The sequence below is a fragment of the Protopterus annectens genome, chromosome 6.part0 (genome assembly GCF_019279795.1).
Source record: "Protopterus annectens isolate FY-2018-M chromosome 6.part0, PAN1.0, whole genome shotgun sequence".
NCBI classification, from domain to species: Eukaryota; Metazoa; Chordata; order Ceratodontiformes; family Protopteridae; genus Protopterus; species Protopterus annectens.
This window is the reverse complement of record NC_056737.1, coordinates 871,201,624-871,228,347: the sequence shown is the minus strand read 5'-3', so window position 1 is coordinate 871,228,347 and position 26,724 is coordinate 871,201,624. Positions and strand designations below refer to the sequence as shown.

Below are 26,724 nucleotides of genomic sequence, written 5' to 3'. Positions count from 1 at the left end.
AAGATGCCTGTTGGTTGTTCTGCTTTGATCTTCAGTATCACCTTGGTCAGCAGAGGCAGGGGAGGGAATGCATAAATTTTTAGGGAATTCCAGCTGAAGGAGAGAGCATCTGTTTTCCAAGCTAGAGGGTGGTGAGTCCTTGTGCAGAACTTTTCCAGGTGGTGATTTAAGTGGGAAGCAAAAAGATCTACGTCCGGTCTTCCCCATGTCCTTGCCAGTAGAGAGAAAATGTGAGGGTGCAGCATCCATTCGTGTGGATCCATGTAATTTCTGCTCAGATTGTCCGCCAGTACATTGTCCTTGCCTGGTACAAACTGGGATTGTAAATGTATCCTCAAACTCAGGGATTTTTCCCAGAGAAGCATTGTTAGTCTGCAGAGGGGGTAAGAATGAGTGCCTCCCTGCTTGTTTATGTACCACATGACAGTAGTGTTGTCTGTCCTTAATAGCAGATGTCCTTGTCTTAGTGTTTTTTCGAAAGTCTCGATGGCATGTATCACTGCCAACATCTCCTTTTGGTTTATGTGCAGATGTCTTTCCTTTGGTGTCCAAAGACCTTGAATGCATCTGCCCTCCATGTGCGCCCCCCCCATTCATGGTCTGAGGCGTCTGTTGTTATCATTTGGTCTGCTTGAGGTCTGTTGAAAGGCATGCCTTTGTTTAGTTGACTGGCTTGAGCCCACCATAGAAATTCCTTTTGCAGACATGGAATAAGTGGGAGTATGTCCTCTAGGCTGTTGCTGTGTTGAGACCATAAGTTTTTTAGATACCATTGCAGCTTTCTCATATGAAGTCTTGCCAAAGGTATCAGAAGGATGCAAGATGCCATGAAGCCCAGGGCCTGCAGGATTTTCCTTGCAGTCAGCTGGGAAAGCTTTGCTAGGCCTTTGAAGTACTCTGGTAAATGCTGCTGTTTTTCCTCTGTGAGGTAGGCCATTTGTTTTTCCGTGTCCAGTTTGGCTCCTAGGAATATAATTTGTTGGGATGGTAGTAAGTTTGACTTCTGAATGTTGACTGTGTATCCCAAGGCCTTCAATAGATGCATGACATAGTCCAAATTCCCTTTTAAGGTTTGTTTGTTGTCTGCTTGTATGAGGCAGTCATCCAAGTAGGGGTATATTTGAATCCCCTGCTGTCTGCAGTGTGCCACTACTGATGCCAGGCATTTCGTGAACACTCTGGGCGCAGTAGATAAGCCAAACGGCAATGCTGAGAATTGATAATGCTCTGTCCCTGCAAGAAATCTGAGGTATCTTCTGCAGCTTTGTCTGATTGGGACATGCAGGTATGCCTCCTTGAGGTCCAGAGTGACCAGCCAAGACCCCTTGCCCAACATGGGAAGAAGTTGCTGCAACGTCAGCATTTTGAACTTTGGCACAATGAGAAAAGTGTTTAGAGTTGACAAGTCCAGTATGGGTCTTCACTTGTTTTCCTTTCTTGGAACAAGGAACAATCTTGAATAAAATCCCTGGCCTTGTTCCTGAGGAGGAACCCTTTCTATTGCTTTTATACTTAATAGCTTGGAAACTTGAGTGAGTGCCTCTGCCCTTTGATGATGTGGCAGGTTTGGCATGCCTTGTTTTATTGGTAATGTGTGGAAGTGGAATCTGTAACCCTTGTCTATCAAATCCAGAATCCAATTGTCCTTGGTTAAGATATGCCAGTTTTGTGAGAATAAGCCTAATTTTCCGCCCAAAGGTGCTTCTCTTTGAACCTTTGTAGGCGGTACGAAAGTCAAGTCATTGTGATTGTCCTTGTGGTGCAGCTGAATTGTCTGCGCCACTTCTTTGATTTTGAGGTTGCCATTGACATCCCCTGTAAGATCCTTGGTATTGCCCTCTACCTCGGCCACGTCTGCTTTTTCCCCTTTGAAACTTGTCAGAGCCGGGGAAGGACCAATTCTTGGAGGGCCAGTTTCTGCTGAATCTGGGTGGCTGAACCTGAAGGAAATCCTTGACTGTCTGTACTGACTTTGCTTTTCCCTCTATGGATTTCAATACATCTTGTGCAGTAGCACCAAAAAGCTTTTGTTTTTCCAATGGTGCATCCAGTAACTTTACTTTAACATGGTCAGGCAAAGACTGATCCTTCAACCAAGCATGTCTACGTATTACAGCCCCAGTCATAGCTGCCCTACATGAAGCTTCCAGTGCATCATATCCACACTGCAGAAAATGGTTATTAACCTGCTGAGTGTTATGAATATGATCCTGCAGTGCCTTTTTATCAATAGGCTCAGGAGAGGCTAACTTTTTCTGTAAATCATCTAGGAGAAAATCTTGGTACTGAAACATGTGAAAGAGGCAGTTAAGAGACCTCATGGCTAAAGTAGTAGAGGTATATACTTTTTTACCCCATCTCTCCAGGGACCTTGCTTCCCTGTCAGCTGGCAGTGGGTTTTTGGCAGAGGAGGAAGTCACTCCCTTGGGGCCCTGTGAAATAGTTTCTAGGTCTACAGAGTGAGCCTTAAAAAGGTGCTTGTGAGTGTCAGGGACCCTGTAATATCTGTCCGGCTTGACAGGAGCAGGAGGAAGAGAATCAGGGTTGGCACTGGAGTCAGAGTAAACATCATCCAAAACATCCATAACTGGAGGGATAGCCAAGGGTCTGTGCTGGGGAAGCTTGAGGAAAGTACGAAGCCTTTTCCTGGAGTCAGAAAATTCCTGACCCTGCCATTAAAAATGTTCCCTCATGGAATGCAGGACTTCACCAAAAGAGAAATCCTCAGGAGGAGAGGCAGAGGGAATTGATTCCTCAGCATCAGAGTCCTCGTAGGCCTGGAAGGGTACTTCTTGGGCATCAGAATGCTCTGAATCCCCAGAGGCTTCATCCGAGGAGAGGTTGTCCGCCTGCTCAGTTCTAGGCCTTTTTTCTGCAGGTGGCTGAGAACCCCTGTCCGGATGAGGCTGAGACCCCCTGATAAGGGAAATAAGATCTGCAGCCAGAGTCATGATCTGCTTATCAGACGAAGGGGCCTGGGCAGGTTTAGGAAGGGCCTTGGCCTGACTGGCGGCCTTAGCACGTGCAAAGGCTTTGATGGACATGGAAACAGGAGGCCTAGCAGCCCCACGTGCAGGCGTTACCTTGTCCACAGGAATGGTGACGGGTAGATCCAGAACCTCGGTTTCCGGGGAAAAATCCACAACCGGCACTGGAGAGATCTCCAAGACCGAAGGTCGTGTTAACGCTGTGTCACCGGCCTGGAGCGGTTGATCTACCACTTCCGAGGGGACCGGAGTGCTAACCGAGGATTTGGGAGTAGCATCGGCAGAGGACGCGGGCCGTGGATGCTGGTCCCGGTCCTTGCGTTTTTTAGCAGACTGGGTTGTCGGTTGATCCGACGGCATGATATACGCAAAGGATTCACCGAAAAAGTCCTCGGCGAATTCTGCCCGGCGCCTGAGAGTGCGCTTATTAAAGCAAGCACAGGCAGCACAGGCAGAGACGTCGTGGTCTGGGCCCAGGCAAGGAAGGCAGAGAGAATGGAAGTACTTATGAGGTATTTGTTTACCACAAGACAAACAATTATTAACTTTCTCAATTTGTTCTGACATTGGCTGAGGCAAGAATAAATGTTCCCCAACGGGGTACTTAGCTTTTAGATGACTTCGGTACTGAAAATACAGGAGCTGACCGACCGGCACTTGCGAACTGCTTCTGCTTCGGGCACCGCGGGGCAAGAAAGACTGAAGAAGATGGCGTCGGCCGATGCCTTTATACTCCAGCCATTGTGACGTCGGAGAGGAGGTGACACCAGCCGACGCCGGACCCAGACTTTGGAATTCGGCCGACCGAGGGCTGCCTGAGGCAGGACAACCCATATGTTATGACTGCAGTTGCATTCTTGAAGGACATCAGCAACAGTTATCCCACTCCACAAAGGGGGAGCCACCACTGATCCTAGGAACTGCCACCACTGATCCTAGGAACTATCGACCTATTAGCCTGACGAGCCTGGTCTGCAAGGCCATAGGTTCACAGGTAGGTACTAGGCTATCGGCCCAAGGGCCATGGCCATGGCCTCAAGCTCAATGCCAAAAAGTGCAGTGTCATCCCCTTTGGTAAAAACTCTGTACCCATGAACTACCACATAGGCAGCAATCTACTTAACACTGAATGTGTGATAAGAGACCTTGGGATCCAGGTGGACAGTAGTCTCTCCTTTGACAGTCACATCGCCACAGTAGTCAGGAAGTCCTTCTACGTGACACACCTCATCATAAAAGGGTTCTCATCCAGGAAAAAAAGAGGTCATTGTTCCCCTCTACTCGACACTCATTAGACCCATTATAGAGTACAACGCCCCTTTTGGAATGTACCTCACAAGACATCTGCAGCAGCTGGAAAGGCCACAGAACTACCTCACAAAGAGGATTACTGGCCTCAAACAAATGCCCTACACTGACCACCTCAAAAAACTCCAGATTTACTCCGTAGCATATCGCCTACTCCGAGGTGATCTCTGCCTAACATATAAAGCTATGTCAAACCCAGACCTGTTGGACATGCTACACCTAAAGAAATCCCAATCCCTTCGAGCTACATGCTCTAGGGACCTAAACCTTGTCACCACAATAAACAGGACATGATGGATGGATAGATTCCTGACCCAGAGACTTCCCATACTCTGGAACAGGCTACCCATCTATGTCAAGCAAAGTTCTTCATTAGCACTCTGCAAGAAAAATCTTGATGAGTGGATGAGAAATAGGAAATGCACCCCGGGGATCACTTCTGTGTTTCTGCTCGACAATTGCACAGGTAAATAACTTTCTTGGGTGGCGTAAGCCAGGGAACCTTATTGGCTAGGCTTATGTAGGCCCTTGGGCCGATAGCCTAGTACTTACCTATGAACCTATAACACCTTATCTTCTGTATCCCCTAGAGAGGGGTTAGGATTCACCCAAAGCATTTTGCTAGTTCACTAAGACAGAAACATTTGCAGGATCAGACCAAAGATGAGAAAACAAGAATTTGTTAGCCTGGGAAACTCTATAAAGTCTATCTGCCTTTTTACAGACTGAAGACTGGGTATTAGGATTATTAAAGGCAGGGATAAAAACATCCTCCAAGGCTGGCAAAACTGGAGGAAAAGGAATTACATGTAGGACCTCCACTTGTAGTAACTTCTAGTATATCCTCATTTCAGGGAGAACCTCTACTTGTTCCCACAAAAATACATCATTCATGAAGTAAATAAACTCAGAAAAAGAAAACTCCTCCAGGAAGAGAGCTGGCCTAGTGAATCCATACAAGGGGGAACTCAGTGACTGACTGTCAGAAGAGTCTGACATTGATGCAGACAATCTTCAGAATTTTCTGTTTTACAATAGTGCTCAGGTAAGGATCTTGAATTCTAACACAAACTGCCTGCAAGAAACTCCTGGCCAAGGTAAGAATATCATCTTTATGTACCCTAAGTGTATGCTTTGTTGAACAATGTTTAATCTTTTGTTTAATTTTTCCAGGTAAAAGTATCCCTGGAAGAAGAATGATTTACTAGTGGCTCTTTATCCTGGGCAAGAAGCACTGACTGACCCCCACAGTGACTGCAAAGACTCATTTTTAAATATTACTTACAGTGGGTGAAGAACCAGCAGGTCTACACTGAGTATCCAAGCTGTGACAGAGGAAGAAGTGTAACTTCTGGTAAGCAATGCTGAAAAGTGTCAGTTGTATGGTAATTTGTCACAAGGGAGATCACACACAGCATACACATGCACACACTTATAGCTCCCCAAACATTCCCAAAACCAGGATACATGGAGAAGCAGTACATAAAATGAGAGAATGTTTAAATGGCTCCCAAGTATGCATGGAAATGTCTTGCAAAGTTATTTTTTATAACCCAATTCAACTTCAGAGAATTTTTGAACAGGCAGACATGAAACTTGGACAGTTCCAAAGATGTGTCTGGAGCACTTCTCCCCGGGCCTCCATTGAAAATAGGCTCTGTCCTAGTCACTTTCCTGGTTAACAAATGTTAAATAAAAATAAAAGTACATCAAGAAATAAACATCGATACAAGATAAGTTACAAAAAGAATAAAATCAGGAAGATGTGTTTTTATCTTCTTCCACGGTTATTGACAAGAAAGAGTTGCACAATATTTAGATAAATGAAAAATGTATATTAAATGTGGTTCCAATTTTTAAAATTCTATCAAGTGTGTGAAAGGTCCATTTGTGTCCAGTTTTAGAACTTGTCTGTTCCCATATGTTCCATGTTTAACTAAAACACCCATTTCAAGACATTTATCTGAAGTAGTCAGTTCTTTTTCACACTGGGAAACAAACTGAGAATACAGATGTATTCCTTCTTCTTTTCCAATATTGGAATGATACTGCATGTTTCTTCCTTTGGCCTTTCCTCCCAGAGTGGCTTGAGGCACTATAAGAATATTTCCTGGTAGGTCAAGAACAGACACTAGTTTGCCATTCTCCATCTCACATAACTTCATGTTTAACAAAGAGTTTACTGTAAAAGAACAACAAAAAGTGTTAAACATATAATCTGCGCTGCATATTTAGAACTTGTAACTCATTTGAGTTTAATTCAAGGAAAACATCTGCAGTGTACAATATGCATCATAATTATTTCTATATGCTAGCTTGCTGTACAAAATGGCTTACAGTATAGCTTTTGGGACAGATTCTAACTCTGAGAAACAGGACAAACCCACAAGATTTATATATACTTTTTGGAAGTGTGGTTTCCATTAGACTAAAACTTGAATGCTAACAAGTCACTACAGTATATCAATGATTTTACCATGTTCTATAAATCATTAGTCAAACTCCCATCTCTCTCTTTGCCTTTTTCCCTTGTATTTTAAACTGCTGCTATGCCTAGTGCTGGGGTCCTCCATGGTTACTTACTTGCTTCTTCATTAATAGACTGCATTTCCCAAGTACCTAATTATTTGAGACCAGTAACAGGATCAAAGTCCATCACATACAGTTAGCAGTAACTGAATGGTTATACTTATTCAGCTAGTATTTATGTAAGAAAATGTGTGCATTACTCTCCAGTGAGGAACATTCACATATCCTTACAGGCAAGTGCCAGTAACCAAAACAGCTAATCTTGGCTTAAAAAGTATACTATTTAGGGGTCCCCTACTGCTGATCAAACTTTTAAAAGTTAGACTTTCATATGGCCGGGACCATATAATCGAACCTTTAAAAGTTTGAACGTTCTGAACGGAGATCTCCATACAGCACAGAATGGGAAGATTTCCCTTTTTCTCACTGTAGTGCGATATCGGAGTTGGTATACTTAAACAGCAGAGGGTGTGTGTGCGGGGGGTAAAAACACTCAGGGTAATTTTTTATTTTTCCTTTTTTTATCAAGTGTTCGAACTTTTAAAAGTTTGATCATATCGTCTCGGCCTTATGAAAGTCAAACTTTTAAAAATTCGATCATCTGTAGTAGACCCACTGTTTAGAGAGAGCTGCATTACAGCATTATTGGCTACTAAATCTCAGTACTCTCCACCTGTCCATCAGGTGGACATACAGACCATCTATGAAACTCATGCCACCAACAGTGTAATCAGTAAAAACCTCCTAAAAATACAAACTTTCAACTATTATACTTAATTAGGGATCAAGCAGAACAGTGAACACCAGTGGTGGCATACCATTCAGTATCAATGGGCCAACCTGTAATAGTTCAAGGGCCGCAAACTATGATAAAATGCTTTGTCTACCCCTAACCATATCACCATCCTAGAAAAATGAGACAAGACTTCAATATAATCTAGAAGTGTTTTTACTCACTTATTATCCTATGAAACCAGCAGCAGCAGTGTTCCTAAAAAGAAACAGAAAACATGAACATCATGCTTTTCCCAAACCAACTTTGGTTAAGTTAGTGTGACACCTAGCACCAGCTGTAGTCTGTCACTTTCATCAGGTCTGGTACCAGGGACATACAAGTGACAAGTCCAGGTAAGCATTTAGATTGCCACTGGGAGTCTGTTGCACACTGTTTTTTTTTGTTATTCTATTGCCAAGAATGAATATTTTCTCACATGTAGAGGTGGATACAAAAAATGGCAACAATTTTGTACTGCAAACAGGGGATCCAGAAATATTTGTCCATAAATCCCTTACATCCTCTCTCTTGATACTTCAGCATATTACTGTGGTCCTTGTGTAATGGATGGGCCCCAATGAACTTATTTTGCACTGTTTTTCTTTCAAGTCCTGGTCTCTGACAAACAACTGCACTGTTTGCCATGTCCACTTCAGCTACATGAAAGCACTGATGTGAAAATTTCAAGTCTTTCAAAGAACCAAAGCATTTCTAAAAGCATGCTGCCTACATCTGCAATGCTTATGTATGGATTGATGGACTGTATTTTTGGTGCACTTCATTATGGCATACATTTTTTGAGAGTGGATTACTGACTGAGGAAATGGCAAGGCATGTTAACTCTGCTCAGCCAGCACATATCCATATGTAAGACTAAAGCTCCATATTTTGAATCAAATTCTTACAGTAGTTTGACAAATTGATAATGATTCAGTGGCCTTGTACAAATTGAACCCACTGTTTCAAACACTTTGTCCATCACTGCCTTCAGTCCATGACCTTTTTTTTTTTTTCCAGCACAGAGAATCCATTGGTGAATTATACAATACAAATCTATTATAGGTTTCTAGAATACAACAAATCCATGTTTTCCTCTTACTGATGGACAATCACCACTGGTAACAGAGAATTTTCTCCAGTGGCAAAGCTGTCACTTAACCAGACAGCACTCCCAGAATGAGTCTGAAAAAGGTCCGTATACAGTAGATGGATGCTCTATCCCAGTTAACAAATATAAATAAAAGAAAATAAAAAAATCAATAAATTAACAAAGGCATTGAAAAACTTGCCCAACAACTCCTCTATCACATTCAGTATCAGCAACACAACAAAGCAACTTCTGTGATATCTTTCAGTTCATCCAGGGCTATTCTCATAGCTGTATTGGAACGGACCTTTTAGTTTACATTGCAGGTCACCTGCAACATCATTAATTCAAAGTTTTATCTGCTCAGCTATAGTCAATGCTTCTGATGATCTCTTCTTTATTTTTAAAGCTGTCAAACAAGTCTGCTAAGTCACTAAGACATTTTAGCAGCTCCCCCTCAGTAAACTGTCCTCCTTGTTTTGCAAGGAGCCATGTAGTGCAATAGCTGGTTCATTTGAGGCACATGGATGCTCTTGATGGCTGATTTTAGCTCTCTTAAGACCAAAAAAGTGGTGAAGTCTTACAGTCAAATCTCAAGAGTGTTTTGCTTTGTAATGTCTATTTACATTATTTTTTGGATCTAACAATAGCTCTTTACATAACAAGCAGTTCAGTGGAAAATAAATCCTGCTACCAGCTGTCATGCACAACTTTACCGTCATCCATTATTTTCCCCTTTTCACCCCAGTTTCCTTTGTAGCACTCTGAGGCTGACATATTAACCTACTCAGTTGTGCTAAAAATGTATCCATAACTTTCAGATAAGACCTTTTTAATTTAATGGCAGAAAACACAAGGACTGCAGTAAAATCAGTTATCCATGCACCCAACCCCTAGTTCTGCTAGCAAGGAACGTACATAGTGTAACTGAACTGCGAACAGCAATATCAACAAGGAATTAGTTTAAGAAATGTATTCTCATTATAGCTAGCTGCGCAGTACCAGTTAAGAAGCTTTTAATATATATGTGATGTGTTGCAAGGCTCAAATGGCACACAGTACTACATGAAAATAAAGGTACTTCTGTATTTAAAACTCCTGAATTAACTGCAACAGCCAAGCCAATAAAGTCCTCCATTTTATATCTATATCTATCTAATCTATATGTGTGTTTTACAAAAATTATGCTCTAATGTGGTATTTAATCAAAAAATAATCATCCTACTACTACTTCAGTATAAACATGAAATAATACTAACTGAACGTGTCAGCCACAGTAACTCATCTAAGGTTCACACATAAATCCAGGAATGATACCTAGCTTTTTGACATATATTATTAACATGCTTACCATGTACCAATGGAAGGTCATAGTTGATCAGCACACTTACTCTGCTGCCAAAATAAATTAACAGTCAGCTAATGCTGTGGCATAAAGAAATAAAGCCCTAACTATGGACCAGGTGACTTAGGGTTTGATGAGAGGTGTAGGGATCTGAGGTGCTGACAGAGAGGGATGAGGTATGCCCATCCCAGGGGAAAGGATGTTCATCTAGATGTTCCCTTTGGTGAGGCATGGTGCATATAAGGGAGTAGCTACCACATGTAACAGGCAAATGTCGGGGGGGGGTTCAAGGGGTTAGTTATAAATCCAAAAATCTCATGGTGGAAACTGTCAACAGCACAACTCCTCCCAATATGTCCTTGGGTTCAGCTCAGTCCCCAGGGCTGTAGGAGAGTCTGGTAGACCTGGTAATGGATGAAGGGCACCGTGGCAAGTCCGAAAGAATGAAGCAAAGCAAACTAATTAAATAAATAAAAGTAACAGTTGCCTTGGCATTGTAGTATAAAAGGGATGAAGCTCGGATTATAGCCCAGATGACCTGTGCTCTTAACAGCATGGGCATCTGAGGATGAGCTTGAGCAGCCAATGTCAGCTTGTTTATCCTTTGCAGGGAGAGAAGGCTGCTAGGCAAGAAGCAATGGTGACTCCTAGTGGTGGGTAGGTATATCATCTGGCTGTAGCTGCTGCAATTACACATGCTGTGTCACAGATTTTCCTGCTGAAACAGGGTGTGTGGGAGCATTTATACCTCCCTCCTCTGATCAGGCAGGCTAGGGATAGGCCGCTATATGGGACCAGATAACTAACCCACTCCCTACTTCCCAAATCTCACCACTGGTGAATGGATGGCCTTTCCAAGAAAGAACACATGGGCTGCAGGGTTTAGCTTAGCTAAGGGACGCCCAGCACTTACTTCCTGCATAACAAATAAGCCAGTCTGGTGTAGACACTGGAGCTATTAGACAGGGTCCCTCAGAGGTAGGAAAAAATTAACAATTAGAAAAAAATAAAAATTGGAGTAAAACTAAGAAATGCGAAAGATTAAACATTTTCATTAACATGCAGATAAAATGTAGGGAAGTATTCTTGTAAATATAAAACAGGGAACCACTGGGCACCAAAGAAAAAATGCAGATAATGAAGTGCAAAGCTTAACAGACTATTAATATTTAACATTTGTTTTATTTTTACTGGATTGTACAGGCAAGCTGAAATATTAAGATTAAATTAAACCATGGTAAATAATAGCAGATTCAGTTATTTATAGTTTCTAGCTAATTCGCTTTGCATTCCTATGCACCCCCCAAGGAAACATGTAAGCATTTATTACATGGATTGATATACTTCTCTGCAAATAAAAAATGACTGACAAGACCAGTACAGATTTCAGTAGTGTATTGTTCTGTGTGCAGTCAAGAACCAGATTCATATAGTTCACATTTAAGCATGTACTTTTCTAAACTCTGTCTTAGCCAGACAAGAGGTACATACTCTCTCTCTTTCCCATTTATGCACCATGTGGTACATCATGCCAGGAGCACCTTTCAGCAATCATTCTTTCTGTAGCAGTTACGGGTTTTACGGGCTCAGGTTGTTAGCCCAAGGCTCGACCCTCCTCGCAGGGTGCATCACACGGATATGTGCAAATACACTCACACCTAGGGCCAATTTAGAGTGTCCAATCAATCTACTCCATGTCTTTGAAATGTGGAAGGAAACCGAACACCTGGCAGAAACCCAGTCTAATGCAGGGAGAACATGTAGACTGCGCACAGAAGGCACCTCAGCAGTGAATCAAACTGGAGAACCTTGTGCTGTGAGGTTACAATGCTAAACGCTACACCACTGCACCACCTTAAGAGGTACATTGCAACCTCTTAAATAACTTTCTCTAGGACACAGTTGAACATAACCTCTAAGTGTCCTCTACTTTAGGGCTGCTGCAGACCACCTTAGAAAACAGTGAATCTACACACACAATCACACACACACACTCTCTCTCTCTCTATAGACTGCTGTCTTTCGAAATCTCCAATCCTCACCTGCACTGTCTTCTTGTGTTAGACTTACTAAGGTGCAATAAATGATCATCAGAGACAGAAAAAATACAATCCTTGTCTCTTGCTGACACTTAATTAGGAGGCCTCAGTAAAAATGCTAATATTTATCCCAGTTCCACCATGTCCAATGGCAGAATGTCGCAAACATCAACCACTTTCTGCCCCCAAGCTTCATGTCACTATACTATACGCTGTCATCATTTTTTCTGCAGTTTTATTTATGGTCACTACAAGTTTTGATATGCAATTATTACTAATTTCTGGGAGCTTACCATATCAGATGATCATAAAGAGGGCCTTTTGCAGTGGGTTGACTGAACTGTTTTAATCATTTCAGCACATACATATTTTCTTAATCTTAAGTACCCACCCTAAGGTTGTCTATGCCTCCTCTTGCATAGTGTGTCAGTGGCTCAACACATAGCATGCTCACTTTTGATGCTGAAGACCATAAGGCTGCAAGGTTCTACTCTCACTCCAGGTCATTGGATTGCTGAGACTGCAGTGCAACAATGGGGCAAGTGCTGCACTCTTCAGTGTGTCATCCTTCTGATAAGACATTAAACCGATATCCCATCTGTTTGATTTGATGGTAGCTCAGGTGGATGTAAAAGATTCAATGGCACCTATCAAAAAGAAATTATTATTACATAATCCATATACATACATTATTTTACAATATTTACACTAAATAAAATTCAGTTTACTACATAAGTCATCTTTTTTCATTCATTCAATTCCCATTTTTGTATCGCTCAAATTAATTTATACTCAAAAAGAAGTTATGTACTCAACTTAACGTTCTGTCTTTGCTGTTCATTTTCATTCTTCCTCAACTTATGGGTTCGGATCTAATCCCCCAGATCTGACTTGGCTATTGTAAAAGCTTGTGGCTACTCCCTTACCCATAATGTACCAACCCCAAGTACCTCAGATCTTGTTTGCTAACAACAGAAAGACATTGCAGTTACAGAGAGAGGAGACTATATCTAGAGCTATGTACCAAGGAAGTGACATACTTAAAAACACTCACTCTGCCAGGAGTTTTTAGGGCAGGGGTTTGGTGGGAGGGGAGTTGAGGAAGAATGAAAATGGACAACACAGATGGAATATTATGGTGAGTACATAACTTCTTTATCTGATATCAATTTTCATTCTGTCCTCAACTTATGGGACAGAGTCCCCAGCTACCTAAATTCCCAGGTGGATTCAAGGAAGGATATCCCTGAGCACCACTGAACCAAATGATGCTCCGCCCCTGGAGACCATGTCCAAATTTTAATGAGTAACAAAAGTATGGGGAACATCCTAGGATGCTGCTGCACAAATGTCATCCATAGAAGCTCTAGACTGGAAGACTGATGAAGTAGCCATGGCTCCAGTGGAATGAACTCATAATGGTTACTTGTAAACATCCAATAAATGTAATGTGTATTCACCTTTGTTAAAAAAAATCTGGGGAAGAATACTGACAAGTTAACAGGCTGATTAATTTTAGCCTCAAACAACTTTAGGGAGAAGGGTATTAGTTCATAAAGTGACCCTGTCTTTGTGAAAGATCAAGTAAAGTGGTTTCGAAGACAAAGCCTGAATCTCTGAAATTCTTCTGGCAGAAGTAATGGCTACTTGAAAAATTGTTTTCCAAGAAAGATACTGGAGGTCACATTTAGCTGCAGGTTCAAAGAGGGGTTGAGTAAGTTGGTGCAGTACCAGATTATGCAGGTCCCATGGGGGGAGTAGGATCCGTAAAAGGAGGCCTGAGAAGAAATGTACCTTGGAAAAAGGCTTTGTATAGCCTATGGAGGCAAAAGAAGCACTTTCAAATATTTTGTGAAATTTTGATATTGCTGCTAGCTGGATCTTCAGTGTGGAGTAGCTAGCTCCTTCTTTAAAAATGAATGCTAAAAATTCAAGGATACTATGCAAAGGAGCTGAAAACTGATCAACCTTATTTTGGCAGGGCCAGTAAGCAAATCTTCTCCTTTACTGGAGTAGAATTTACATGTAGATGGTTTATTGGAAGATAAAAGTATCTGATGGACTGCAGAGTATAGCATAGGTTGTGTCTGTTAATGGAATTGGAGAAGCCAGTCTATCAGCCTGAATTTCAATATGTCTGGATGGATCATGCCTGTCAGATGTGACAGGCGATCTGAAGTCAGATCCAGAATCTACGGAGGGTGAAGTAAGTGAAGCCAAAGGAAGGGGAAAAAAATCTGTCGCGGCTGAAAAGGTGCAATGAGGATGACTTTGCTCTTCAACATGGCAGTTTTCTGCAGGAATTTGGAAATTGGTGGGATTGGTGGGTAGGCATAAAGCAAGCCTGGGGCCAATAGTGGCGTAGAGCATCCCTCTGTGACTCCCCTTGTGGGGGGAGGGATCAGGGCAAAGTAGCTGCTGCATTTTAGGGGAGAAGTAAAAAGATCGCAGCAAGCTTGTCCCCACTGACAAAAAAATTATCTCTGCCACACTCTTGTTGAGGACCATTCATGAGATAGAAGAATGCACCTGCTCAGCTTGTCTGCTATCACACGGGACTTCCCCGGAATGTGCATTGTGGTGAGAAAGTGGCTGGATGAGATCACCTATTGCCGCACTCAGAGTGCTTCTCGACACAAGGGATAAGATCTGGTCCCTCCTTGTTTGCTGATGTACTAAACTACGGACATGTTGTCCTTTTGAAGGGTCTGTATCACCACATTAAGTGGTGATAAGTTCGAATGCCCTTTGTTCGAACCTAAAAGTCCAAAAACCCTAAACACCGAACTCACAGAACAGCAATTTTTTTTCCCAGGGAAAAAAAAATCACTGCTCTCTGAAAAAAAAAAATCGGAACTTTAAAACAAACTGTGCCCTCCACACACCCCCCCCCCACTTCAATATACTAACTCCGAGATCGCACTACAGTGGAGGAAATAGCAAAGCCCCAAAGATGGCCCACCAATTTTTTTCCCTGGGAAAAAAATCTATGTTCCGTAACTTCACAGTTTAGGGCTTTTGGACTTTTCGGTTTGAACAAAGGGCGTCTGAACTTATCACCATTCGATGTGGTGATACAGACCCCCTTTTGAACTGCATTCTTCCCTGATGGGAAAGTGTCTTGAAAGGCCTGCAACACTAAAAGCACTGCTCTCATCTCTAGGACACTGACAAGCAAACTGGCCTCTTCGGGCGACCATGTGTCTTGGACTGTCTTCCCGAAGTAATGCTCCCCCCACCATAACTGGGAAGCATATGTGGTTACTATGGTCTTGGGCTGAGGGTGAATGAAAGGATGGCCTTGTAGAACCTGCTCTGATTGAGTCCACCATTTGAGATCTCTCTTGCAAATCTGAGTAATGTGTGTCAGGGTTGACATAGGTTGATAAAGTATTGACCTAGAGCCTGACGAACTAAGTGGAGAGACACTTTGGTACTGCAAATTATTTTCCTGACCTGTGTTCTTAAAATCTGCATTCTTACAGGAGGCAATGACGCTATCATTGACTTTGTGTTGAACAGTGCTTCTATAAACTCCAATTTTTAAGTAGATTACAAATGAGACTTTTCGTATTTTATGGTTATTCCCAGATATGAGCATGTCTAAAGGACCTGATTTCTTGCCTATATTACTTGATGCTTGGCCAGAGCGGTAATGAGTCAGTTATCTAAATATGGATGCACCTGGAATCCTTGCAGCCTCAAGTGAGCTGCAATTACTGCCATGCATTTGGTGAACATGCTGGGGGGCTGTGATAAGAATAAAGGGCAGAACTCTGACGTGATAATGACTGGCTCCCAGCTGGAAGCATAAGTACCTTATTGGACCGCCTGTTCATCTTTATGTGATGGTATGCATCCTGAAGGTTTAATGAGCACACCCAATTGTCCCTTCTCAGAAATGGGAGGATGGACTAAACCGTGACCATCCGAAACTTGGTGCATCAAACTGATTTGTTCAAGTCTCTGAGATCCAAGATTGGTCTCCAGATATCTGTTGTCTTTGGCACTAAAAAGAATCTTGAGTAAGTTCCAGGTTCTATCTCGTTTAGTGGGACCTCTTGGATGACTCTTTTTTCTAGCAGCTTTTGTATTTAAAGTGCTGCTTGTTCCCTCTGACTGGGTGGAACACTGAGGATTTTTCTTGAGGTTGGAGGTGAAAGGGGAAAGGGTATTATATAACCTCTGGAAATGATCTTATGCACCTATGTATCTGTTATCTATAGCCAGGCTCTCTGGTGCAGGGATAAATGACCCACAATTGCCTCCAGAGGCAATTCCTTAATTAGGTCTCTCTGTAACCTGGTGAAATGTGCCAAATAGTTCAGAGACCTTAAGGCGAAGGTCACTGAAACATAGACATGCTTCCCAATTCCCAAACCCGTCCATCACCTGAAATTTCTTGTTTGGTGGATGGACAGTGGAACTTTCTTCGGAGAGTTCCTTTTTAGTGGCCTCTGCCATGAGAATGGCATCAACAGGCTTCCCTTTTGTCTAAAACTGCCTGTCTTCTGGTGCTGTCAAAATCTTGTCCAGTATCTGGGGGTCTGATTCAATGGTGTCCAGGGCCTTCCATGACTGTGGAGAGGTCAAATCTATGAGGTCATTAGTGGGCGGAGTCACCCAGCAGGTAGACGGGCCAATACCGAATGCCTCCATGAATATAGACTCCTCAGACAAAGGGTGACTGGACTTCCATCAACCTCTCTCTGTTTCAGGATTTCAAGGCTGCCTCCAAACTGGATATCTTCACTTTCTTCAGTCTTTATCTTCTGTGACTGACACCTCGGGGGAGTCTACATGCTTCCTCTTGCATGTTCTCTTCTTAGGGACTTCCTCAGTGGGATGCTCTGAGAAGGTATCAGAAGAGGTGGGGACACTATACTGGTAAACCTGGGGTTTCGGTACCAGCTGTTCCTGTGGAGAGGACAGATGAGACTCCAAACAAATAGATGGCAAGCCTGCAGACTGAGGATCCAAGGAGAAGGGAGCTATCTTTGTCGAGGAAGCAGACAAGGTTATCTTTATGACTTCAAATGCAGACCCCTCCCCCCCAGAGAGGACGAGAACCCCGGATCCATAAGGGCAAGCCTTTGGACTATAGTCCCTCCCTGCTCTGAGGAAAACTCTCCTAAGGCTGAAGTTGGAGCCGAACTAAACTCTGCTGAGGTCCCGAGGTGTAGAGATGGCTTCAAACACTTCAGAGTGGACTGTGACACCCTGGACCCTACAGGGTAGCCCCAGCTCTGAGAACTCTCTGGATCCGATTGAACTGAACTCAAGGGCGAGCTTTTATTAGAGGATAAAGCAATTTTCAGATCTAATGCCAATGGACCCAGATAACTCGGATCCAAAAACTCCAAGACCGAGATGGGAGTTGGAGGAGGAACTTGCAAAGGGGGTATAGTGGAAGGTTGGATCTCCTGACCCAGAGGGAAGGAGCTGACAAGATGCTTGACATGCTCTGCGCAGAGAGAATCTTCCTCACCAACCTCTCCACGTCTTCTTCTATAAGGCTACTGGAAGAGCGAGTGGAAAGTATTGATGGGGATTTTAGTCTCTCTCAAAAAAGGAGAAGGGACCCTAGAGGGGACTGGGTCCCACTGTTGGAGAGTATCTGGTTCTTGGGAGAAAGGGAATGCCGGGTGTTGAATACGATGCTTTCTGTGTCAGATTTGAATCACTCTAACCTAACATATCTTTAGCCATTTTTGGCTTTGGATCCAATAGTGAGGTCAGATCTGAGGAGTCTTTCTTCTTCAATTTAGGATCAGAAGTTGAAGTCAGATTAGATGACTTAAGTTTTTTCTTTTTAGGATCAGAGGAAGTTGTCGCATCCAATAAAGGTCTCTTCTTAAATTTGTCCGAATATTTGAGAGAGAGACCAAAGAAGTACTTGTACAGGGTGAGCTCCAGATAGTGCCTCACTAAAGGAAGAGGGAAGTAATCCCTTCAGCATGAGCTTGTTCTTACGTTCAGCCAGAGCTCTTGGGTTGAAAGTATGATGGATGGAACAGTTTTCCAGTAGGTGGAGTGGACCCAAACAGTACACACAAAGTGTGTGGGCATCCAAAAATGAAATTTTGTGCCCCACACTTTTAGCATTTCTTAAACCCAGCCAGGCCTTTATCAGCCATGGTATCCAAAAAAAAAAAAAAATATATATATATATATATATATATATATATATATATATTGTACTATGACAAGAGTGAAGTACAATAGTCGAATGGTCAGAAGATTGAAAAATAACATTGTGAATGAAAAAGTGTAAACATCGAAAATACATATAACGAAATCCATTCGAAATTTCGACATTCTCATCACCTGTGTCGAGCCTTTTATAATGTTGTTACTTCACTATCCATTTCCAGTAGCTAATCACCCAATGATGGATCACTATACACCAGTACCAGAAAGATATGGATACAAGTTCTAAACACGGTTGCACATTACTAAAACTGCTGAGAATTCCAAACGCAAAAATGTCTGAAATCGGAAATGCTGCCCACAACTCCATCCGCTTTTATAATGCGATCCCAAACACCAGTGCACAATAACGTGGTCTGTAGATAAATCATACATAATACAACCACCAATTCAAAAAGTAAGAACATGTACCCAAGTGCACACAAAAATACTGCAGATATGCAATATACCTGACAAAATGAGCAGTGCTGTGCAACCATATTTAAAAAACCTCTCACTTAATTCATCTCTTCTCCCTAATAATCTTGTAAAGTGAGCTTCCTTATCCACAAGCTGTCTTCATTTAGGAGTTGGAAGAACACCTGTTGACAATCTGCTCTTTATATCCTCAACTCTATTCTGCTCCAGCTGGATTGCATGCAATACATCCAGCATATATAACCTTGATTTCCCCAGCAAACTTCTCAGGCGACGATGCCATCCTTCAGTTGCATTCTAGCTTCTGGGATACCCAAGAGTACAGGTGTTCCATTGATGCCAGAATGTGATATCAAGCAATGGAGGCATACGTTCAAAGGTATTACTATGCATACCATACCTGCATGGCCTTCCCAGCACATAATTTTCTCTGAAAAATCTACACAAAGGTTTAGCTTTGTCAACCATATCCCCCTCAGTTTCGGTCAGAGTACCTCCACATATTCAGGGTTTATAAACATCAAAGCTGGTATTTCCTTACACAATAGGGAGAATGTAATAGAGTTGCCAAAGTCTGCTGCAAGATGTAGTCATCGTATTTGTCAGACTATCTGGCACAAATGGAACCAGCATCCCTTGGCTATGCTATTACAGAAATATATGTCTGGATGGCATTCACAGCTCCCTTCTCAAAGTAACTGATGACCAGTTTTGGTGCTAAACTTAAATTATAATGAGCAAATATATTGCATACACAGTCTCAAAAAATGTTGCAACACACCTCAGACTTTCATGGCAGAATACCATACAGGACAGGAATTACCTTACTAACACCTGCTACATCAAGCCTGCAATGGACAGTATATATCTGTTTACACTCTGTGATGCTTATTGGAAATGTTCCATCTACTAGTATATAGTCAGAGGCACACAGCATTTGCAAATTACTCTCCGTAGTGATAACTACACAATTTCCAGTTGGACAGGCATCCCCAGTATGTTCCACAATGCATACACCATTTTTAATTCGAAGGTGTCCAGCAGTTAAATCTGCCAACTTTTTTTTGTCACTGATAATGCTTTTCCTTTTTAGTTGCCTTACTCTACTTACTGCTTGCTTTAAAGCTAATGTGTTAGGTAAGGTGTTAACACTTGTTGGTGTCTGACAAAATCTCTGACACAACCTTACAGGGATCTTCAATTGACACCTCAGCTCTTCTCTTTAGTTGATCTCTCACTTCATTTTCACAGTGTCTGGAGCATGGAAATGAGCTATACTTTTTACAAGTTTATAACCGTCCCCAGTCAAATTAGTGATGCATCTCCCTCTACACTTATCCTTTAATTTTCTACAGCAATACCAATACGTTCTATCATTTACAGTTCTCTCATGCATGTACTGATATCCGTCCACACATAACATATCCTTCCCCTTTTGACTACGGACAGTATCGTAAATATTACCAAGCTGTCCTTGCACAAATCCTGACTCCTGCTATGTTTCAGTACTCCTACTCAAAGAAACCCTACAATACATATAGTCACATTGACAACATTTATGCGTTATTTCAGTTATTGTAGTTCCACAACATGTTATAATGACATACCTTGACATTTTCAGCCCTATGTACTGTGCTAGTTAATTCCTCTGCAGTATTCCAATTTTCAAGGTCTTAACAGTGTATTTTCCAAACATTAGTTTACTTCCCCTACGATTTAGATTGTACTGCTGCTGTCATGACAAACATGATGCAAATGCGCATGTCAGAACGTTATATTGCAGGTGATCATTTGCAGCAGCACATTTGACATTTTGTGTTTAGATTATTTCACATTTTACATTACTGAGAACAATGTGTTCGACCAATCCACGTTCGCACATTCGCCATTTGAGCAATACATGGTAAACTATATATATCTATATACACACATATATGTTTACCACTGTATAACCGACAGACGGATGGTCGAGCCCTGATGACCAAAAGGAGTGCGGCAAATATGCACATTGCCGAACGCAACTGTATCGAATCGCAAACCCACGCCCCCTTTGTGACCCATGTTAGCACTCGTTTTGGATGTAGAGAGGTTGAAAATGTCGCATTTGGTGGTTTTGCGACATTCCGACCGATCGACATGCAAAAATTCGGTTACCGGAATCGATCATTGTTGGATTCGACTCCCGTGTGTTCGGTTATGCGGTGGTAAACCTATATATACCGCAGTCTATAAAAAGGTATACAAAAGGTGTTTTTTTAAACCAGAAAGGAAATGGTATTTAAAAACTACAGTAAATGTAAATTACTAGAAAAATATAAACTAATGATAGTATATGGAGGAGTACAAAAGTATGAAAAGGGAAGGTAAGGGAGTCTAACGATATAGAAACGATAGTCTTATGTAGACTGATAAGAATTTACATATGTAAAAAGAAAAATTAGAATGAAAGATTATAATTTTGAAAAACAACACTTCGCTACTCAAGAGAAGTTGGCATCATGTCTTTCACTTTCAAGTGGCAAACAAGATCTGAGTTACTTGGGGGGGTTGGTACACTGTGGGTAAGAAAGTAGCTCCAGTTTTCTGGTTGCCATGAGCTTTTGCAATGGCCGAGTAGGATCAGATTGATTGGATCCAAACCCATAAGTTGAGGACAGAATGAAAATTGACATCCGATTTAATCATTTCCCTCAACTTTTTTCCACAACCAAAATCATATTCTTTTAAAAATTATCTGAAAGATTAAACAAGACTTTTTTAATCTTGCATTCTATATTTCCCCTACTACTCAAAATATTATTTTTATCAGTATTTTCACTGTTTTCAGCATACAATACCCATAATATCTGGACAAAATCATATCCATCCATTCACAACCCCTTTTCCCATATTTGCACACGAGGTCAGGGTGTCACTTCAAAATTGTCAATCATCTAGAGTCAATGTTCACACTGCCAGTTGCGTGGCTAGCCCTGCCGTGGTTGTACTTACATACCACACACTCGTACACATATTCACACCTATGGCCACGAAGAGTGTCCAGTCTTTGGAATGTAGAATGAAATCAAAGCTCCTGGGGAAACCCAAGTGAACACTGGGAGGACATGCAGTCTACACACAGAAGACACCTCAGCAAAGAATCGAACCAAAGATCCTATTGTTCTGAGGCGACAATGCTATCCACTGCCCCACTGTACCACTCTAGACAAAAACATATGCATATCATTCCATTCTTCTTATATTCATGATTATATTTTCTTTACACACAACATTCCATAACTGTTTAAACCTTTACACATTTAAAAAGGATGCTTCCCCTTTTCTGTTTTCACAAAAAATACATAGTCGATCGCTCAGCCTTTTGTACACTATACTTCCTTTTACTGGCATATTTTCTTTTATAAAAGCCAACACGAGATTGCCTTTTTTTTCCCGCATTGCTATTTAATTTTTCTTTTTTTTATTAACATCTTTAATGAATTACCACTTCATCCATCCATCCTCACCCCCTTTTCCCATTTTGTACATGGGGTCCGCAGTGACAATCATCTCGAGCCAAGGTTTACCACTTAAGACATAGACAAATATACATTATAAAAGAAAACAGACAGTGTTAACATGTTCATAGTTACAAACATTGTACATCACATATTATTCTTTTATACAATTACTATCAATCCAACATTACATAAATTGATATATTCCTGCCTTCCTTTAAACCTCACTCCTCCGATCATTATTCTGCATGCATTGTTCCTACAATTTCCAGTTTGTTTCTATGTAATTTTCTCTTACCCTTTTCTAAAGATCCCGTTTCCAATTCTTTTATTTATGTTACAATATTCACAATTTCAAATTCAGCTGGTTTAAATTTTGATTTCCATTTTCTAGTAACTGCTTTTTTGGCAGCCACCAGAATTAAACTTAACAAGGCTTTGCTGTTTCTAGGCAATTCAGATCCTATATCTAAGCTCAAAAAATCATTTCAGTAGATACATCAATTTGCTCAACCAATATTTCTGACAGAGTACTCAAAGGGATTTTTAAAGATTATACTCCCAAAAATATGTTCCTAGTTACCTCTTTCTTCCCCATACCACCAACATTTGACATCTAACTGAGGACATTTTCTTTTGAATCTGCTTGGGGTATAAATATACCTATACAAACACTTCCAAGCAAAAATGTTAAATCTTCTAGACTTTGTTGCATATTTGGGAGACATACATTATAACCCCCATTGTTTCCTTGTGAACTGCTCATTTAATTTCCCCTCCCAATCTTTTCTAACCTCCTATAGTTACTGCGCAGTATTTTACACACCCTACATATTATCCCTTTTTTAACAGCTGCCTCTATTCTAAATTCAGCTAAAAACTGTACCAGAACAGGGCCTTCACTTAGGATTTCCCTATCCCTTTCTCTTTGCCTATACTCTGATTATCAATTCCTGAAGGGAGCCTGCAGTCCAAGTGCCTTATTGGCTTCTTCCCACTCTATTACCTTTTCCCTCTCTAGTAATTTGATCCCAAATGCATTGGTTCATTTTCCAGTTTTCTCCAGTAAATTCCATCCCCCTATTGCATATCTTCTGTACCCCTTATTGCAGTTATCCCTATAAGCAGAATCTCTTTTCTCCAATAATGTGTTGGCTTAGCTCAGAATACTTTCTGCTTCTTTATGAATATAATATTATGTATGGTTGTTATCCTCCTTAATGATCCACATCCAAAATTACATTGTCTCCTTATTTCTTGAATTTCCTCTTGCTTCATCATCATCCCTTTCACTACGATTTCTAGCTTTCTGCTTGTGTTATGTAAATATGCAGCTCTAAAATATCTATTCAAATCAGGCAATCTTAAACCATCTTGTTCTACTGGAAGGATCAACATATACCACTTGACCCTTGCCCTCTTCCCCTCCCACATAAAACCTTTCAACTCTTTAGTAATTCCAGTTCATGACTTATCCTCTGGTTGATAAACATACACCTGACCTTTATAGAAAAGTAAAGGGAATAAAACCACTTTCACTGCTTGTATCTTGCTATCTATATCCATAAATGAGAGCTTCCAATTTCTCAGTTTTTGTATTATCTTTTGTTTAATCTCTTCCCACATATCCTTAGCTGCCACAACAGAATCCTTTTTAACCCACACTCCTAAATACTTATGTCCCCATAAATGTGGGTACTGCTGAACTAATTAATGTAGTTTACTGCCATAGCCTTTGTTTCGTCTTAATTTTATACCTCAGGGAGACCTGAAACTGTCTCAGAATGCTCCACAACACTGAGGTGTCTGTTTCTGGTTTTATCCGCAACAAAATAATACTGCCTGCAAAGAAAGCCAAGTTTCTTAATTACCAAACTTATTATATCCATGAATTTCTGAGTCCCTTATTTTCTTTACCAATGGCTCTAAATATAATGCAAATAACAAAGGGGAAAGAGGACACCCATACTTGGTTCCTCTGTTCAAAGGCAACTTATCAGAGGAACCCTCCCACTTTAATTTTTTCCCTCCAATCTCTCATATATCCTCCTCATTAACCTTATTATTGTATCAAGAAAGGCAAATGCTTCATGATAAAATTAAGTATTTAGGAGTATGAATTAAAAATATTCCAGTGTAGCAGCCTAGAATATGTGGGAAGAAACTAAAAAGATAATAGAAAAACTGAGAAAATGGAAGCTTTGGATATGGATATGGATAGTAAGACACAAGCAGTTAAAATGTTTTTAGTCCCTTTAGTCTTATACACAGGTCAGGCATACTTTTATCAACCACAGAGAAGTTGTGCATAGCAATTAATAAAGACCTGAAGGATTTTATCTGGGAAGGGAAGATGGCAAGAGTCAAGTGGGATAAGCTGATTCTTCCAGCTGAACAAGGTGGATTGGAATTACCCAATTTGTAGGGGTATTTCATTACAACACAGTTAAACTCCTATACATAGTACAAGCAGAAAACTATAATTCAATGTGGAATGGGATGATGACGAAACAGGGGGGAGCTCAAGAAACAAGGAGAGATTAGGATTTTAGATGCAGACCTTTAATGAGAATAACAATAATCAAATAGAATATTATATTCTTAAAATAGCAGAAAATATTCTAAGAAATAAGCCAACACAGGAATGGAGAATGGAGATTCTGCTGATAGGGGTGACTGCAATTAGGGATACAGTAGGAAAGAGGGGGCGGGAATTTATTTGAGAAAACTAGCTAAAGTGCCAATGTATTGGGAGCAAATAACTAGACAGGGAAAAAAATACAATGGGAAGACACCAAGAATTTATTTGGACTACAGGTTAGAGATTGCCTTCCCTATCGATGATTGATATCAGAGTACAGGCAAAGAGAAACAGGGGGCCCTAAATGAAAGACCAGCACTGGTAGTGTTTTTAGTAGAATCTACAACAGAAGCTGCCATTAAAAAGGGAATAATTAGCAGAGCATATAAAATATTGCATGATAACTATAAGAATCAATCAGAGGAGGTTAGAAAAGATTGGGAAGAGAGACTGGATAAGCAATTCACAAATAAACAATGGGTAATATATGTATGTCTCCCAAACATACAACAAAATCTAGAAGACTTAGGATTTTTGCTTGGAAATGTTTACATAGATATTTTTATACCCCAAGTAGACTACAGAGAATTTTTCCTCAGGTAGACAGCAAATGGTAGAGGTGTGATGGGGAAGAAAAAGGTAATTGGGAACATGTGTTCCGGGAGTATAATGAGTTGGCTGACTTTAAAGCTTCCTTGCAGAGTGCTTTGTGAGCAAATTGGTGTAACTAGGGAAATAATTTTTCTGAGCTATGATACAGAATCAAAATTGCCTAGAACAGTAAGGCTTTGTTGAGTCTAATTATGATGGCTGCCAAAAAATGCAATTACTAGAAAATGGAAATCAAAGTCTAAACCAACTGTACTAGTAGTAGTAAATATAGTAAAAGAGATAAAAATAGCTGGAATTGGGATCTTTAGAAAAGGGTATGACCAAATTACATAGGAAAAATGGGAATTGTGGGAATAATATATACAGGGGAGGAATGAGGTTTAAAAGAAGGCAGGTCTTGAATGAGCTATGTAACGTTTGACTGACAATGATTGGGTAGATTATAAGTGATATATAATGTTTGCAACTAGGATTATGTCAGTATGGTTTGTGACGTAAAATGCTTACAAGTGTGATTATATCAGTATGGTTTGTTTGCATATATATAAATATACAGCTGTCTGTCATAAGTGATAATTTAATAAAGATGCTTCTTGTTTTAAAAAAAAAGGAATGCAAATGCTTCCATTGCCATACTCAAAATCCCAATTTACTTTGTTGAATGCTTTCTCTGCATCAAGACCTACCAAGAGCAGCAGTATTTTCTTACATTCTGCATCTCTCTGGATCATGATTGTGCTGTTAATGTTGTTAAATGTTTACTTCCCTTACCCAAAAAGCACTTTGATCTCATTTTGGCAACACCTTTGCCATTCTTTTAGCTGCTACAGACATAACCACTTTTTAATCACAATTTAAAACTGAAATGGACCTATATGAAGCTAGGTCTGATGGGTCTTTACCGTCTTTAGGTATTACAGCCACCACAGCTTTCTTCCAAGATGTTGGTACTTCCCATCTTTTAAAATAGAACAAAACCAAAACATTCCAGATCTTTATCACTTTTTTCCCTCCTAGCTATTCCTGGAGACATTCCTACAGATTGATTATATACCACTGTTTTTAGCTCATCTCCCTCACTTTATATATATTTTCTTAAAACTAATGGAGAGACAGAGTGAAAAGCAGCTGTTTAGTTTCCTTATCACATGTAGCAATCATTAAAAATATTTATTTATTTACATTTGTTTACAGGCAAATTCCGACTGGACGCAGGTCCTTTTTCAGCAGATGCCCGGGGAGAAAAGCTCCACATCATGTACATGATAGATACAAAGTTGCAGCAATAGTAAACAACATTATAGGTTGTTGGCTCTAATACAACAACAAGATATTGA

The 26,724-nt window shown here is 40.8% G+C and overlaps 1 protein-coding gene across 1 annotated transcript in view; it reads right to left on the bottom strand.

Annotated features, from left to right (window-relative positions):
* Window positions 1–6,050: 6,050 nt before the first annotated feature.
* DTD2 (D-aminoacyl-tRNA deacylase 2) overlaps window positions 6,051–26,724 on the bottom strand; it is a 953,848-nt gene continuing 933,174 nt past the window's right edge. The window contains exon 3 of the mRNA XM_044074544.1: window positions 6,051–6,477. Within this exon, the coding sequence (XP_043930479.1) occupies window positions 6,152–6,477 (326 nt within the window). The 3' untranslated portion in view covers window positions 6,051–6,151. The remainder of the gene's footprint in view (window positions 6,478–26,724) is intronic.